General features: G+C 43.3%; 1 protein-coding gene across 1 annotated transcript in view; it reads right to left on the bottom strand.

Annotated features, from left to right (window-relative positions):
* The window catches only part of ERG (ETS transcription factor ERG), a 360,355-nt gene that overhangs the window by 263,587 nt on the left and 77,537 nt on the right, over nt 1-19,231 (bottom strand). Inside the window, exon 2 of the mRNA XM_088443146.1 lies at nt 6,221-6,303. Coding sequence (XP_088299272.1) covers nt 6,221-6,259 — 39 coding nt within the window. The 5' untranslated portion in view covers nt 6,260-6,303. The remainder of the gene's footprint in view (nt 1-6,220; nt 6,304-19,231) is intronic.

Raw genomic sequence — 19,231 nt, 5'->3', positions numbered from 1 at the left:
ACACAATGCCAGCTAGCATACACTGTATCAACCAATGGGGCAGATGTATGAAGCTGTGGAAAGTGATAAAGTGCAGAGTGATAAATGACCAACCAATCCGCTCCCATCTCTCATTTTTCAAACACAGCCTGTAACATCAGTTGCGAGCTGATTGGTTGTTCGTTTATCACTCTGCACTTTATCACTTTCCAGAGCTTCATACATCTGCCCCATTGTATCCTGTTACTGGGGGCCACAATACATTACAATGATTTTGCTTTTAATTAAAAAAAAAATTATATTGGACACAAGAATAGTTTCATCCAACCTTTAACAAGGCTGCAGGAATCACTGCCCCTAGCCAGGGGCATAACTAGGTTTTTGAAAGCACCATATCAAAAGTTTGCAAGGGCCCCTATGTACTGTACAACCCAATGGTGAAAAATGTATATAACACATGTCAATTAGCAAGATGGTCCCCCCCTCAGCTCTGGGCCCCATAGCAGCTGCACCCCTTGCCCCTATGGTAGTTCCCCCCATGCCCCTAGCATGAAAATGGTGATCTTGTAATTGGTGTCTTCTGAAACCTGCACATTCATCTATCACATGTGTGGGCCTTGTGGATGAGTTGGTGCCCGTGACATAATTAATGTAGCGAAGTCGGTGGTATACTCCAAAAGGGACAATGTTGGCAAAATCAATGGTTTGATTCCATGCGCTACTGTATAATAACTTAGCACTAGTAGTACAATGAATATGAGGGCGCCACTGGTGATATAAATAATACTGGGCACTGGTTGTATAAAATGCATTGGCAAATCACAATATATGCTGGTTTCACAAAGATTTGGGCATTAGTTACACATAGTGATTCAACTGTTTTACAAGTAATTTTGGGGCATTACTTGTAAAATCAACATGGAAGCACTGGTGATATAATCGTTATCGGGTCAACGGGTGTCTCATTAATATGGGCTCACTGGCGGTATTATCAGTATGGGACGACTGCTGAAATAATCACTAAGGACAAGTAGTTGGAATAAGAAGCCTTGAGGTTAGAATCACTGAAGTGGGGACAAAGAGTGTGATCAGATGGAGTGGAGCCCCCCTAGTTCAGTACTGGAGCTTTAAGCCATGTGAGGTTCTGGACGGTAGTCATATTCGGCACTACCCTGATAAAACATATCCGACAGTGATTTACAGTATATACTGTACACGCACCTATGAGTTTTACTGACCAACTAGCCAAAAATATAAATTGATAGTATAATTTGACTTAAATACAGGCCAGAGAACATATGTGATGTCCCCATCTGTATCCTATTGCCAGGATATTTTTATTTGGATGAGAAGATACAAGTCTATCTGTGACGGATTTTAGGATTTAATTTGGATACAGATGTGAGTGAAATCAGTTCCAGATATCTCTGGCCGGCCACCATTCCGAAGCTTACATGTGCTACCTTGTTTGGTGCATGGGCGAATTCTTTAGGGATAAGACTTAATACAAAACAGGAAAGGAATGCCACTCATTGTTTTTGTGTATACCCGTCATTTTCAAGAGAGGTGTCCGGCATTGAAAATGGCACGTTTCCTACATAAAACAAGCCGAAGAGAGTTGATTGAAAAAAAAAAATAAAAAAAATAAATAAAAAATAAACAATCAAGCAAAGGAAAACATACAGATACACCTCCAGTAGCATTAGTTTCATCCAGGGCCTGATTAACAATGGGGCAGATGGAGCTACAGCTCCAGGCCTCTACATAAAAATAGGCCCATCATCATAACAGTGTAATGATGACCAGCCTCTCACATGGTCAGCCATAAATCATAGCTATTAAAAATGTATTTATATTTGTCTCACAAAATGATGCAATTTTTCTTCTCTTACATATATAGGGCGGGATGTACTAAAGGGGAAAATGCGGTAAACTCCCCCCTCAAAAAAACCAAAAACAAACAAACAATTTTCGGGGGTTTTACTGCATACCCCATGTGTACTAAGTACCGGAATGCTTTGTTCCAGTGGGTAACACCATGTTCAGGTGGCGTGACCCAAAAGAAGCCTATGGGCTTCTTTTCAGGACACTCCCCCTGAGTGGGATACAATCGGATCCTTCCCATCACCCCCCGCGGCCCGCGGCCTTCTGCACATGCGCAGAGGGAAGCCAGAGGGACTTTTGGGTGTTAAACCTGGAAGTCCCTTTCTCCGGGGGCTTCGCAAAGGACGGCTCTTATCAACCACAGATGTACCTGGTGAGCGGCAGGATGTACCATATCGTGAATGTGATGCTTAGCACTTCCCCCCCTTAGGGAGACATTGAGGGTGATACTGTACACCAGGCCTGGCCAATCTGTGGCTCTCCAGCTGTTGTGAAACTAGAAGTCCCACCATGCCTTACCAGAGTTTTAGCATTCCCTAATAGCAAAACTGTGGCAAAGCATGCTGGGACTTGTAGTTTCACAACAGCTGGAGAGCCACAGGTTGGCCAGGCCTGGTGTACATGCACACATGGCACTGGCCACACCCACACAGCACTGACCACACCTCCTCTGCTTCTCACAATAAGCCCTTGAGCATTTTTCAGCCCCAGGTCGATGTGACCCTTAATCCGGCCTGGTTTCACCAATACAACAAGAAGCAAGAAACAAATATTTCTGAATAAGTGTTTATATAGAGTCAGCATATCCCACAGTACTGTGTAATTGTGACAGTGTAAATTGTAGGCATAAATTAACAATCTACATGTATTACTGCATTACTACAGAATATCTCATCCCATAAAAGAAAGAACAAAATAAATACTGTCTGAAATGTGTTTCATGTATAGGTACATCTGGCAGCAATAACACATTAGTTCAACAGGGGTCTCACACCATTACTCAAAGATAACTGACTGATAATACAACTGCATGGCTGAAACGCACAGATGGGAGCCTTGAAGTTAAAGCAAAGTATTTAGTAACAGTGGCTGGGGGATAAGAAAATGCTAATAAATAGATTAGAAGACAGACAACCCCTTAAATGACAGTAGTTTACCTAGGCGCAAAAACACAAGAGCTTCGTATTAATAGACGCGCAAAGTGTATGCCTTTACATTCCAGGCATATAGAGACACACTAACCATTATTACAGACTTCACAACATTGTAACAAAAAGTTTTGGATGGATTTGGAATTGATAAAATTAAAAACCTCAAAAATCTTTCTTCCCTGTACTTCCTCGAACCTAAACGTTCCCCATCGCCTTCAATGAGTCAAGATCCCTCTACTGCTCAGAGCGGCAGCATTTGGCAACATCTTTGAGGACCCCACCACAGCTTTAAAAAGATCCAGCGTTCTCCCCAGGCTGTTTTTTGCGGGTGCACCACCCGGCACTTTGGGAGCCAGCAAGTGGGGACAGTGGGCCTGATTCAGACCCGGTCGCAAGCGCTGAACGCTCGCAACCGGGTCGATGTTTGCCCATTGGGAATGCCCACGACGGAGCCGGCTCCGTCGTGCGCATGCGAGAGACCCGGCTAGCGAAGGGTGCTCCGTCGCTCCGGGTCTCGCACCAAATGGGGCGAGCTGTTGATGGTGACTGACAGCTCGCCCTGTTTGGTAGGCGTGGCCGGGGGGTGGCTTCACAAACGGAGGCGTTCCTAAGCGAACGCCTGCCGTTTGTGGGCGGCCCCACTGACATCACCAGTGATGTCAGTGGGAGAGCTTCTGGCTCTATTAGAGCCAGAAGCTCTCTGGGGCTTGCGGCCATGAGACCCTACCACAAGGGTCTCGTCGCAAGCCCGATGGTCGCGATGGTCTTGACCATTGCGACCATCATCCTGGCCGCTCCAAAAATAAAAAAAACGCCCTTGTTCAGAGCGAGCGCTCTTTCAGAGCGTCCGTCTCTGAATCAGGCCCAGTACCTGGGAGCTGTATAAAAAGGACCAGATCCTACAGACTTTGCAGCTTTTTCATAATGAGATGACCGGGCCTCTAAAAGGAAGAGGAGAATTAATATATAAAATGTTATTTCAAGTTTAAATTATTATAAGGTCAGGGTTTAAAACATTTTATTATTGCGAAGGCCTCCACCCGGCTACTTCTTGATGCCAACAGGCTGGAATTTCTTTGGGGGAGAACACTGAGATCACTGTATGACCAGGACATAGAGGATTTTCTGACCATCAGAGACACCACATAGAGAGATTTTATTTTATTTATCTTACCTAACTACCACAGTTTTGTATTTGGTGGAGTTACCCTTTATGACAGGGGTTCCCAACCACAGTCCTCAAAGCACACTAACAGTCCAGGTTTTAGGGATAGCCATACTTGAGCACAAGTGACTTAATTAGTACCTCAGTTATTTTGATTTAACCATCTGTGCACAATAATGGATATCACTAAAACCAGGACTGTTAGTCATACTGGTTGTGTGCTCCAAACAGCTATGACACCACAATTGCCCCTTTGTAACTTCTAGTAATGACTCCCAATTGTACAGATAATAATCTTCAGATAATACACAACCGTTCCAGTTTATCTACAAGCACTATGGGGGGCATTTATTGTAACTGGTGCACAGGAAAAAGTTATTGTAACACATACAGTAACAACCAAATTCTGCCATGTTTATTTCAGTGCAACTTAGGACACAAAAGCTTACATCTGCTATATACCGTTTACGTGGCTAATCCCCATGCTTTTGGGTGCACACACGTGGCACTGGCCCCTGAACGGAACAACAATTGAATTACTCCGTTGGGTGCAGAAATGTGTGATAAGTCGGCTGTTTAGGTGTCCAAAGCAGGACCTTAGATGGTGTTAGCTGCTATACGTGGCTAATCCCCATGCTTTTGGGTGCACACACGTGGCACTGGCGTCCGAATGGAGCAACAATTGAATTGCTCCGTTGGGTGCCCATTTGCCCCCAAAGAGCACAAGTACATTATAGTGTGTTTAGTCAAATCATTCCATAAAATATAAAAGCAACAACAACGTTTGGTCATGAGATAAAATACATGAAACAGTCATTATCCCATCCAGCTCATTTCAAAACAAATGAAACAAATATGTATTAATAATATATATCTCACTGATAAAAATGACAGCCACAGTTTTTTTCTTTGTGTATCAAAGGAAAGTGCCCTGGTTATAATATCCCACACACTACCAGCAGCCGATGTGTCCTCATGCACAATTGCCGCAATCGATCCAAACAACCCTTCTTGGCGCGCTAAATCCCGTGCGTCACGGCCTGCACCGAACATTTTTTTTTGCCTGACTGAGCGTCACACAAATGAAACAATCAGATGTGACAAAACTGCCTAACGAGACTGCACTGATTAATTTGATGTGCGACACTTACACATCTGTGTACAAATGAGTCTTATACTGTATACAAAGTTCTGCGATACAGCAGCTTTTTCTCTCGCCATACCGCCGCGCTTCATCTGTGACTTTATACATATTGTAAACTACTTCCTGTGCGGTTAAGTCGCAACCCGGCGTCTCTGGTACAGATTGAGTGGTGTTGCGCTGCATCTGCCATGTGAATGAGATGCAAATTGAAATAAAAAGTCGCTACGGTACATCGCTCGGCGCAGCTCACTCGCGCTGCGTGGCCTACGGGGGCTTGGCGTATGAAGACACATCTGTAGTTGTCTATGCTGAAGCAGAACAAGAACAAAGTACTACCCCAAAGAAAGGTGGCGTCAGCTTGTTGCTCACTGATACCCATTCTAGTACCTAACGTACTGCAGAGGATGCATGATACGACGCAGAATCAAACCAACAAAACAAAAAATGAAACCGATGGGCTTTAATCACAGTCTGAAGTAAAATGAGTTAGAAGGTGCAAGTTTTATTTTGCCAAAACCATGTTGTACAGACAGATTTACGATTGGGATGTGGGAGCATCCAAGTTTAATTCTAAACTCAACTCTAAATCGCAGTATTAAAATAAAGCTGGCCAGTATTTGCCCATACATGCAAAAATACAGTATTTCCAGCATGCCACACTTTACCATGGTTAGCTCCTCTAAGTTGGTGCACATGTGGCCCAGTAGGTGTCAGAATGTAGACAGGGCCAGCATGGCTACTCAGTGCGTAGTGTACCACCTGTATGCTGATTCACTGAAGCACCGTGACCCAAGGAGCTAAACGCAGAGAAAGGGGGTCGCATGATCCAATCTTATCTATGACATCATCTTGTGTGACCCCCCCCCAACCAGCTTATATAGTAATGTTGTCACTTACTTTGATATGAGCTGATGGATCTGGAACAGTCTGAATCATGTCCTTACTGCAGTCTGACTGTACCACGCATTCGGTCCCGGGTGCTGATGAGAAGAAGATATACTGAGTGAGTGGATCAGAATCACAGGCATGTTATATCATATCAAATGTTTTATAGGTTAGTGCTAATTAGTATTCATGAGGGACAAGTCACTCGCAGCTTTGTTTGTATTGTTAGAGACACTGATAGAGCAGTCGTTATCCCAAAGGATCCCAAATAGAATTTCAGTCTACGGCCCGTATTCAATCACTGGCCAAAAGCCGTTTTCGCGTGGTTTTTTGGCGAAAACTTCACTTATGAAACAGGCAAAAACGTTTCATCTAATTCAATTGAGAAGTTTTCGCCCAAAAAACAGGCGAAAACTTTTCGCCGATTGTACTTTTTGCCGGTTTTGCTGTTTCCCATTGGAAAAGAATGTAATTTCGCCTGTTCCATGTTCAATTACTAATAGGTGGAAAATTATCGCCGATTTCGAACGCCATTTTTTTTCTCCACCTGGAGGGTGGTGGAAACCCCCCAAAAAATGTTTTTTTGTAATTTTCATGTGGTAATCGACTATTATTGTATTATATATAATGGATAGGTTAGAGGTCACCAGAGAGGCCCTTTTTTTCTGTGCATTTATTTTGGTGAGGAGGCCAGGAAGCAGCGTAACGATTAATCGGCCTACTTCAGAGGTGAGCGCTAATGCATGTGCAGCTGCGATTTCTTTCTGATTTGCATTTGCGATAATATACTCATTTACGCCTTCCCCTTCTGTAGCTGTGAGCGCCAGGGATTGCAAGCCCTGAGATGCCCACTTTCAATGTCCGTTAACAGTGGAAATCTGCCAATGGACTTATCGGCGCACCATCGCGACCACCATCAACGCCCTATGGCTGGCTCAGTGTCTCCTTCTAAACTTCCTCTAAAAATGGCCTCTGTGGCTGCGCTCTGCACTCAGCCGCATCCCACAACACGCCCATGAGGCGGCTTTTTTTCGTTCACCTCGGGCCACCTCCCAGAAACGCCCATGCTTTTCTGCCGTCATCTCAAATGAGTACAAACGCATATACAACAGCGATCTTTGTGTACACTCAGTGGTACTCATGCGCCATTAGGGCTTTCTCGGACTTCTTACGTATGCGTAGCAGCAAATAATAGCACAACTGCGCAAACATTAACACTACGTCCACCTCTGTATCAGGCCAAATGTCATTATGATGGGTACATGTCCCTAATGTTGCTGTGACTTCTTCTCTGGGCATGTTCCCCAATAGGAAGCCTTGTAGAGCGGTCGCTACTTCAAGACATTATCTGAGCATGTTAAAGGTAAACACATTGTTTTTATTAATGACAAAATCTAAGGAGTCAATCCAATTAGCGATGATCTCACCCCCTATAGGGGTCCGAGCAAAATTGTGCGAATTCGGGCACGGAGATGGCCGCAATGGGCGCAAGATGCGATGCCATTACCAGCATTTTAACACCATTGAAACTGCAACTCGCACCCTGCGCGGCTAATTGGATTGAGCCCTATTAATCTGTTTTTATGCTGCAGCAACAAACATCCGACCAACTGTCACTTTCTTCTATTCTGTCTTCTATACCTTTTCTTAAAAATATGTATTATTAGCAAACCAAAGCTACAAACCTCACACAGGCCCTCTTTTATCAGCGAGTTTTACCATCTACAAAAAACGATAAAACTCGTTGCGTATGATAATGGTGCTCCAGCCAATCAGCTCCCAACAGTCATGTGTTTAAAAGATGACAGTTGGGAGCTGATTGGCTGGAGCACCATAAATCATACGCAACGAGTTTTATCACTCATTGTGTATAATAAAACTCATTGATAAATGAGGCCCACAGGAACGTAAAACTTATTTTAACATTTTTTCTCATGATGTCCAAAAGTATGAAAGATACATTAGATCTGTGTAAAGAATATACTGCGTAGGGTAATATACAGCCCGGTGAGATTATAGGATAATCCGTTCTTACACAGAGGGGAATGAACTCTTGACTGATTGATGACGCATTTTACCTTGCTGCTTGACAAGCCTAAACCCACTTCTCCGTTTGCTCTTTCTCAAACACTTTTGTTTGCCGCAATGTTCTTGAGTTGATTATAGTCCTCCTTACACATTTATTCCTTATATTTCATCAATGTTTCCGCATCAGTACTAAGGGCCTGATTCAGCAAGGATCGCCAATGCAATTGCATACCTCCCAACATGACCCTCTCCAGGAGGGACACAATGCTCTGGTCCTGGACTTCCCTGGTAAGAGGTTAGGCTGCAGCGCAGTTCAAAATTCAAATAGGGGAGCCGCACCAACTGTCATTTCACACACTGCCAAACATCACTGGCTGGGACTCACTGGCAGTTGGTGTGACTCCCCTATTTGAATTTTGGACTGTACTACAGCCCCACCTCTGGAGCCACCACCAATCATAAATTACCAGGGAAGTCCAGGACCAGAGAATTGTGTCCCTCCTGGACAGGGTCATGTTGGGAGGTATGCAATTGCGCACGCAGTTCTGCTGTGAAAGTATGCTAATAATTGCAATCGCAAAGCACTCGCACGGGCAACATGCAGACGCCAACTTCCCCTCTCGCACATCTGTAATACCTTGCAATCCAGCCAAAACATCGGTAACATCGAAGTAAATCGGAGCCATTCGCACATTGAAGGCAGGTCTGACCCTACCACTAAATTGCTTACTTTCCTGCACGCAGCGAGAGCTCAGGCTGTATACTGCATGCCATAGCAGTGGCTAATTTATGCACGCCCCTGCAACGGCGTTCAAATGCACTGGCACGCCTGCGTTTCTCCGACCACCCCCCTGTCACCACCCCCAAATCCTCGCTTCCTGTCAATCATTCTGCGATGGGTCTGCGTACTCACTGCAATCGCAATTCCATTTGCAGTGAGGCATTTGTACGCGCACACTGTGATGCATACACAGTATGCAACAATCGACCATCTGCGTACGCTTTCACAGTTGAGATCCTTGCTGAATCAGGCCCTAAATACAATTGTACTCTAAATTCCATTGGCATAGAGCATAATTGTCCAATGTATCCAATTCACAGACACAGTCCCAGGTTTTAAAAAGTTATTTCAGGCTATTATTGTACCTGGTAAGGTCCAAAGGTTTAAATAATGGCGAATTGCCCAGGCATTCGCCGATCCATTCAAATCTTACAGTCTGTGAATTATTATGTACTAAATTTCCATTTTAGGCACAAATACAGCATAAAACAAAGACCACCAAGGCTCTTATTATTAGGCATTATCGCTAACGATCTCTGCCCATTTCTCCTTGGTGCCAGATGTACCAAATAAAACATGGTCAGTTGATGATTTTGGCAAATGTTGTTTCTGACTCAAATTTCCACATACTGTTTATTACTTGCCAAACATGTATCAATAGAGCAATAAGTGATCCCGAACTTGTAAATGAATGTTCAGCGTAATGTAATGTAATCAGTCAATCTACTAAGAAGTATAAGTAAAGTAATTGAAGAAAGTAAAAAAGAAAGAAATGAGGTAGAAGGTTGTGAGACAGATAGATAGATAGATAGATAGATAGATATATAGATAGATAGGTATGAGATAGATAGATAGATAGATAGATAGATATGAGATAGATAGATAGATAGATAGATAGATCGATCGATCGATCGATCGATCGATCGATAGATAGATAGATAGATAGATAGATAGATATATAAATATATTATAGATAGACAGATAGATAGATAGATAGATAGATAGATAGATATGAGGTAGATAAAAAGATAGATAGATAGATAGATAGATATGAGATAGATATATAAATATATTATAGATAGACAGATAGATAGATAGATAGATAGATAGATAGATAGATAGATAGATAGATAGATAGATAGATACATAGATAGATAGATAGTCACATGTATATTAAAGGAAACTCAGTCAAAAATAGCAGGAAAGAACATAAAATACTGTGAAAACATTTGCTGTGGGGTACATTACATATATATTAAATTAATATGATGAAAAAGCAACAATGGTTATATTTAGAATTAGAATATATCACATCGTGCCTTTAGCCACTGAAAAGCTGAGTAATGTATACATTATGCTTCCACATGATACATTATTTTGGAGGTGCTGGGAGTATTATGACAGCAGCGCGGTCTCTCCAGGAATCTCAGGCACAATGCATGATTTATGAAGGAGTGAACTGGTGTTTTGGAAGCACAGAGGCCTGCAGAGTATTAATTATAAGATTTTCCAGAGTTTTGCTGAAGTAGCTGCACAGTGATGTCATCCTCTGGGGAGCAGAATCACGTTTTTACTTTTCAGGCCTTAAAACCACCAATAATAACATAATGTAACTTTTGTTTTTCAAAATCAGTGTACATTATGAAAGACAAGAGTGTGGACAGTCAGTTCCCAATGCAAACAGAGTAAGCAGTCCTATGACAATTTTCAAGTTCGAGATCTCATAACAGCACCCGGCTCTTTCCAGTGCAATATCCAATTTATTTCAAGTTATGTTTGTGACATAAAGGGACAAATTTATCATAGAATATTTGTGGGTGTTTTTGGGTAGCTCTCGGCAAATATTAGGTACCACTCAGATGTATGTAGTGGGTACCGCAGTACCCCTGTTTCCGTTTGGATAGGTTTCTCTGGGGGCTGACTCAATGGCAAATTTGTCATAATCAGTGGTTTTAACCGATGGCTTTAAAGCAGCAATAGGGATGTATTCTAAACAAGCCTGGTTTAGCATTCATTCCTATTGCCGCTTTAAATCTATCGGTCAAGCCGTCTATAATCAGCAGATTTTACAAACCGTTGCATAATAAATCTAATCCGTGGCCTCTAGGAGGCGATAATGGAACCGAGAGAATGGATATTTTATGCATGGTACAGTGAACTATTTAATAAGACCATAACTTTTATATTCCCTACAATGGGAATACTGATATTAATTTATTTGAATATTTCCATTAAACAATTACAAATATAAAATAGTCAAATACAGGGTTAGTGCACCTTTCACCCAAGCTGGTCACAAAATTGAATTCCAGGTAAAAAGGTTTTAAATTGCACAACAAATTAGTTTGCGGTCACTAAAATTCTGTAACTTTTGAGACACACTTTGCTAAAAATGATATCACAGAGCATTTAGCACTCAGAGATAATAATGACATCACATTTTACAATGTAATATGTTGTACAGCACATGCACTTTTGCTCAATAAAAATCTGCAGCATCTAGTTAGTATATGACTAAAAACCTTTCTGCAGCTGGGGAGACCGTACAAATAGGCCTAAGGGGGGCCTATTTATCAATGGAGTTCTGTCCTTAAATCATGCGTAATCTAATGTTTCTATATGTTTAAGGCAAAATAAAGTATCACCGCTATCTAACAATAATTTGCAGCAGGAGATACCTTAGCTGCACAAAACTGCTCACAGCCGCTGTCCCCGTAGCTCTCTATAGTGACAGCGATATGGGGCTATTTATCAAGTTCAGAAAAGCTTAGCTTTTTGGAGCCTGTCTCAATCAGCTATCGCCATCTGTTGGCTGGTTTTGCCTAATGGGAGAGTCCGGATGGAGGGGCATCTTATGCCCCAATAGGCTGTTCTCCTCTGTCCCTCCCTCTTGCAGCTCTAATTGTATACGCAGGTGTTGAGTTGATGGCTACGTGTATTACCCCACTTAAATGAGTCCCTCTACTTGTAGTCTTACCTCCTGACTAGCGATGTATATCACTGACTCTTAGCTGGTTCGTTCTTCCTTCTTTCTCATACAGAGAGGCAAGGACCCCCATTCCCTTTCACATACTAAGGGCGGGGGCTGGGCTTAACGATGGGGGTCGGTCGGCGCATGCGTGGGGCACTGGTCACGGTATTTTTTTTTTTTCGAAAATACCGTGACTAGTGTGCGGAGGGGATTCGCAGGGACGGAGCTTTCTCGCAAGCTCTGGGCCTGCAAGGGATTTGTAGTAAATCTCTGTGATATTGCCCTAAATGACGCCGTACAGTACTTTTTAAATAGTCAAAGTTTTATTAGCCTATGCAATGTTAGCATGCAAATCTAGCAGAATTAAATGTCAGTATTTTATTTTGGAACATAAGTTAAGCAGGTATACTGTAAATTAGTAAAAATTCAATTTCACAATTTGCAATAAACATATTCCAGCAAGACAGTGTCTATTATGTATAAATCTGAGGATTAAACCAACCCGTTACCTTGAAACTAACACTAATCTTCTACAATGCAGACAACACAACAATCACAATCTGTATACAGTTTCATAAACTGATATAAGGCCCATGTATCTAAACTAGATAACCGTCTTTTCTGCAAATGGACCCGGGTCGCAAACCGTATGCACCCCCTTTTTAATAGACAAACTCTCTCCCCTGTAATGGCTTCGGTCCAATTCAGATAAGATGGTGAGCTGAATTTTGCTCTCTTGTTTTGCACAGTTTAGGGAGTATTGAGACAATATAGCCCAATTGTTGTAATTTCCTGGCAACAATATCCCTGAGAAAGCAGCAACAGTTATCTAGGTTACTTGTACATCCACTTAGGGGCCCATTTATTAATGATCGCATTTGCAATGTGATCAGGGCATGTCATTACCGCCCATGATCGCATTGCAAAATGCGATCATAACGGCCGGATGTATTAACACATGTAGGGAGACGGGCTCCGAAAGCATGTGGTCGGAGTGCACTCGGCCCGCGGACTGTACATGAGCGGCGCCCACTGTTGGCGGAGGGTTCCAGGAGATCCCTCCGCCGGCTAATATGCGGTAAGTAACCATAGGATACAGCGGGTAGCACTATCTTCAGATGGTGTTAGCTGCTGGGGCCAATATCGGGAATGCTTTGCATTCCGGATATTGGTACATTTAGCAGCATCGCATCCCCCATAGAAACCTATGGGGGAAGCGGCTGCCAGCGGGACTGGAGGGACTGCTGCGGTCCCTCCTTGATACATCCGGGGGATACTTAATATTTGAGGTAAATTTACATAGGGGGTGGGGCTAAATGATGCGATTCACAAAGAATCGCGTAAGTAAGCCCCTCTCCCTACACGGGGACCCACGGTCGCCGCGGAAATTCTCCCCATTCTGCCCACTTCAGTAGGAAGTGGGCAGAATGCGGGAGAAGTGCCTACCCTTCTGGGGGGGTTACCCGAAAAATCGGGAGCCTCCAGTGAAAAATCGGGAGCCTCCAGGGAGGGTAGGCATGTATGCTGCAAAGCCTGCAGGGCAGAACTGATGCGGCTTCACATACACAGGCATAGTCGCCAGCAGCACCTCAGCACTGCCACCAGTCCACTCAGCGGGCACCTCCGAACTTCCTGGTGCTTCACCTCTCACAGCCGACAAGTCACTGCCACCCTGACAGGCGGCACTCTGGCAGCGCAGCTCCTGCTGCTCAGAAGGTTCACATCAACATGTCTCCATTGCAGCTCACAGTTTATTCAAAGCAGAGGCAGTATATATATATATATATATATATATATATATATATACATAGGGAAGCCATACAAGTTCCTTTTTCAGTACAAGAGTGGTACCACATTGTATACAAACAGATAGTCTTTGGTTGTGGTACCACATACGCATTAAGCAAAATGGGTCAGATTGAACTTAGGGCCTGATTCAGAGCCGGTCGCTATTAGCGCTCGCTCGTTCAGAAAAAGGGGGTGGCTATTCAAATGAACCGTTCACTCTTTACGGTCTGTTGCCGACTCTATGTCTGAACGAGCGAACAAAACATGCGGTCGGTTTTTTATAAAAACGCCCCCTGGCCGCTCGCATCATACGTCATGTCCGCTATTTATTAGATTAATCGACCAGCGTATGAACTGCTCGCTATTCTTGTGGTTGGTTTTTCCTACCACAAATTTGCGAGCAGTTCTGACTATAAAATAATCCAGTGATGTGGTCAGTGACGCTGCTGTATTAATTATGCACACCCATAAAACGCCCGTTTTGACCTTTAAGCACGCCTGCGTTATGATCTCCACTCCCCGTTTTCAAGCACCTTCCCCTGTTACCACCCACATACGCCTCCTCATGTCACAAAAAATAGCAGGCATTCACTATTTAGCGAACAAACGATTTTCGGCCGCACTGACTGGTTCGCGCATGCGTATTACGATCCGTACGCATGCGCAGTTGGGCAAACATCGCTCGGAACGAACGAGCGGCCGCTTACGAGCGGCTCTGAATCAGGCCTTTATTCAATACTTTTTTTTTTCCAATTATTAAATGTCTTCAATACTACATTCAGGGCCACTAGTTTTTAGAAAATGGGAGTAGGAAAGTGGCTATGAAATAGGTGTGGCCTTGCAGCAAGGGGGCATAGTATCACAGGACACTCCCTTTCCCTTCACGCTAGAGGCATGCCCACATCTCCCCAAGTTGCTGGGGGTTGCCCCCAGGCTCTCCCCTGTTTAGATGTCGAGCGCATGAGTGAGAGAGTGCTCCGCCAAACAGAAAGACCTTTGCTATCGGCGCTAAAGGTGCCCACACACATACCGACTTTTCATCCAATTTGGCTGATTTCGACGAATCGTGACAATAGATCATGTAAAAAATGGCCAAATCGTGAGTTTCTACTCTTGATCACGATGCCGATGCGCGTCCCCGCTCGTCGTACATCGCATCTTCAGATCTGCCGTGCTGTAGGGCAGATTAGCCAATCTGGGATACAATACACTGGCTGCACAATAGATCGATTGGACATTTTTAACTCCAAATCGTGACCACGACTGCCTGGGGAGAGTTCAGGGAGAGTTCAGGGGAAATCGTGTACATCGGCTGATTGGGAGCAAGTCGGTATGTGTGTGGGCACCTTGACAGTAATATCATACTTGCCGACATTTAATATCTCCTCACCGGGAGAAGACTGGAGAGGAGACGCATTTAGCCAATTCGAGAAGCATGGGCCGTGCTCTTATGTCAGTAGACTTTGCCCCGTCACGGCAAACTGCCATGAATCGCGGAAACGCACTGAGGTGGTGGGGCTAAATGACACGGTTTTGCAATCATTTAGCCCTCCCCCTCAATATGGAGACGTGATTCCCAGCAATTATCTCCCCATCCTGCCCACTTCACTAGAAAGTGGGTGGGATGCGGGACATCGGGATACTCTTCCGGAGGTGCGAGGGGCTACCCGAAAATTCAGGAGCCTCCCACATACAGTAATATACAGATATACTACCTGCAAAACAGACAAAGGCTCACAATAGTGTCTTTCAGTTTAGTAGTAATGAATCACTGCAGCGGTTATGCATTTGGCATCCCGGTGGTCTGGATGCCGACACTTACATTGCCGGTGCCAGAATACGGACGCCAGTCAGAATCCTGGCGTCGGCATCCCGATCTCAGGGATGCCAAAGGTAAATAACGGGCTTGGGGGGAGGGTTAGCTTTAGGGGTTAGGCACTAGGGGGAGGGTTAGGGTTAGGCACTATGGGGGGAGGGTTAGGGTTAGGCACTATGGGGGGAGGGTTAGGCACTATGGGGGGAGGGTTAGGCACTATGGGGGGAGGGTTAGGTTTAGGGTGTGGGGAGGGGGAAGTTAGGTTCAGGCACTAGGGGGAGGTTAAAGTTAAGCACCAGAGAGGGAGGGTTAGGGTAGGGAAAGGGGGAGAGTTAGCATACCAACTAACAAGTGTCAGTATGTTAACCCTGTCTGAATCCCGGTGTCGGGATTCTGACCGCCGGGATCCCGACTGTTGGTATTTCATACCCATTCCCCTCAGAGATGTCTGGTGCGTGCATAGGCTGCAGAATTTTACTTTATAACACAATATGGCTGCCTCCACTGCGAGTAGGACATGTTACCTTGTAGAATAAAGCCAAAAGTTATTAGTAACTAGTATTTTAAAGAACATTTTTGAGAACGACCATCCCTCAGCAGCTTCTGTTAGTTCTGTGCAGCATACAGTATATTGTATTTTATTTTCTGAGTGACAATTTCAGCAAGCAAGCTGCATCTCATCTACTGAAGTATCCTGTGCACGTCTAGCTCCGGTCTCCTAAATTAACTCTTAGTCAAATATTATCTGTTTTCAGTCAGTATTTTTTAATATTTATTTTCTACAGATAATGTGCTAAATAACGTGCTAAATAGTACTACAGACCACTGCTTGGAACCGTTAAAAATCTAAACAACATTTTGCTGAATGCAAGCAGCTCGCCCACCCAACTTGTCTTTATGTACTAGCGATTAAATAGCTCTGGATGCAGTAACAGGGATAAAAAGCGTGGCCCGGTTTCAAGAAAATAAAAAAGGAGGCGTCCCATGCCAAGTACATGAGCTATTAGGTCTGACAGGAGTTTGGCTGGGCAATATTTGTCCAGCTACCCCTCTCGTCCGTCACTGCACGAAGTAGCCCCCTCTGTCCTTTTACCACAGCTGGAAATGATGACAAAGAGCGCTCCACCACAGACAGAAGGATAAAAACTTTGGAACCTTTAATCTGACTGGCTTCCAGAAAGCGTGTGTATTAAAGTGTACATTCGATTAAATAAGTCACTCAGTAAAAAGTCCCACACACTACATAAATCTGTTCCTGCCGTGCCATGTGGGCTTAATCACAAGTCTCCCTTCTCTGCCTTTCTGCAGAGCCAGACAGCACAGAAATCTGTATTACAGTATGTCCTGCACCTTTCCATACAGGTCATCAAACTATCACAAGACTGGGGAAAAATAAAGCTTTGTGCCTTTATCTGCAAGGATGGTGAGAAGGACTACCTGTTTCTGAATGATCACAGATGGAAGCAACACTGTACTCTTTATTATGGTTTAAGGTGTATTTATCAACTACGCACGCAGGCCTCATGTCTGTCACTGATTACTAGTGAAGTGATAGGCCGCACTGTCGTGTGTATTGGCTCGGCCTACAAAATGGATGCCTCTGCTGTATATTGGGCACCGTTTAATAAGCTGATGAAAACAGTATAAATGAAATAAAAAACATCCAGTAATATATTCGATGGACTACCTGTTTCTGAATTATCACAGATGGAAACAAAACTGTATACTTTATTGTGATTTAAGGTGTATTTAGCAACTATGTACACAGTCCTCATGTCTGTCACTGATTCCTAGTGAAGTGATAGGCCACACTGTTGTGTGTATTGGCTCGGCCTACAAAATGGCTGCCTCTGCTGTATATTGGGCCCCGTTTAATAAGTTGATGAAAACAGTATAAATTAAATAAAAAGCATCCAGTAATATATTCGATGGACTACCTGTTTCTGAATGATAACAGATGGAAGCAAAACTGTATACTTTATTGTGATTTAAGGTGTATTTATCAACTATGCGCGCAGGCCTCATGTCTGTCACTGATTCCTAGTGAATTGATAGGCCGCACTGCCGTGCATATTCATTGTCTCGGCCTACAAAATGGCTGCCTCTGCTATTTATTGGGCACCATTTAATAAGTTGATGCAAATTGTATAAATTAAATATAAAGCAATAATATATTTATTTTATTAGCTACACCATGCTAATATCTTGTTGGCTATTATTATTATTCCTTATTTATTTTGCACCAATCATAGAGAATCATCTAAAGGACCTATTTAATAATATGGCCTGAAAAACAAAGATTCTTTCTAAAAGTAGTAAAAGAAAAAAATATTATTTAGGATACTAATTGGCAACAACATCACTTTCATTTTTGGTTAAGCGTTGTGAGAAAATATTTACAGCCGAAGCTAAATACTTTATTTTACTGCCTACAGAGGCCGATATACCACACGTAACGACTCCCTGTAATTTGTACCAGTGCCACGTGACATGAGCTGGTTGCCGCCAAAGCCCTGTACTTACGCTGGTCTAGCACAAATAAAGGGTGTTTAAGTCACATTAATTTTACACTTACTAGAAAGTGACATGAAGATTAATGGCTCTTGGTTGGTATTTTAGAACAAGTGAGGTTTGAAGTGGTGCTGTTCCTGTGAATTAAGTTTTTGGCTGGCAGTCTCTGCCATTATAGCAGATGGCAGCAAAATTATATGAAAAAGACAAAACTGTTTTGTGATTCGAAACACACGGTCATAGAGTTTGGTCGCACAAAGGTTTATTTCACTCAAAATTGAAAATTGTATTTTGGATGGAATATCCTATGTTCCTGTAAACGCCATCCCAGATTATATATGTCACTATGTGGCGCCTATGGCTGGTGGGCGCCCAGTGCGTCGGCTGGAGTGAGAGAAAGTGCGACAGACATTAGAGGTTGCAATTCATATCCAATTTGGCTGCACGCATATGTGGACAACTTGGACAGATCTGATTGATCAGCACTCACACTGGAAAAGATCATATCTCAGTGGTCGCCAAGCTTAATGGAGGTGTGAGCTACTTTAGTAAAATTAAACCTCCTGAAGAGCTGCTAAAATTGTAGGAAAAAATTCAGGCTAAATAACCGAACAATCAAAAGGTCATTTAATGAAAATAAAAATAAAAAATGTTTAATAGAAAACAATGTATTTAATTATTACAGTGACATTGTTGCAGTTTGTAAATAGATTGTAAACGCAGGCACATTTCACGGTTAATTACCGGCTCCAGGGATGTACGTGCAATAGAGGAGCAAAACATATAAGCAGGGCTGCTGTGTGATTTTCCGGCAGGGCTGGGCGGGAGTCACTCGCTGCGCTGTAGTGCAGACACCGTGGGCGGAACCACGGGGAAACACGACAGGTGATTGCTGTACAGCAGTGGTTCCCAAACTTTTTCGGATCACGGCGCCCTAGAGTATCAGCATTTTTTCCGAGGCACCCCATGGCTAAAAGTTTCTTATAGAGAAATTCAGCAAAACTTAAAAAGTAAATTGTGCTTATATGTCATACTTAAGTTCAGTTATGTTGATAGGGCGTAGCTTCTTTTTGTCAGCATATTTTTTGATTGGTAGTGATTAGCACTGGTTTTGCCTATCACACTGAC

Source organism: Taudactylus pleione, unplaced genomic scaffold (genome assembly GCF_031769625.1).
Source record: "Taudactylus pleione unplaced genomic scaffold, aTauple2 ptg000327l, whole genome shotgun sequence".
NCBI lineage: Eukaryota > Metazoa > Chordata > Amphibia > Anura > Myobatrachidae > Taudactylus > Taudactylus pleione.
Note: the sequence above shows the minus strand (reverse complement) of the source record. Positions and strands in the feature narration are given on the sequence as shown.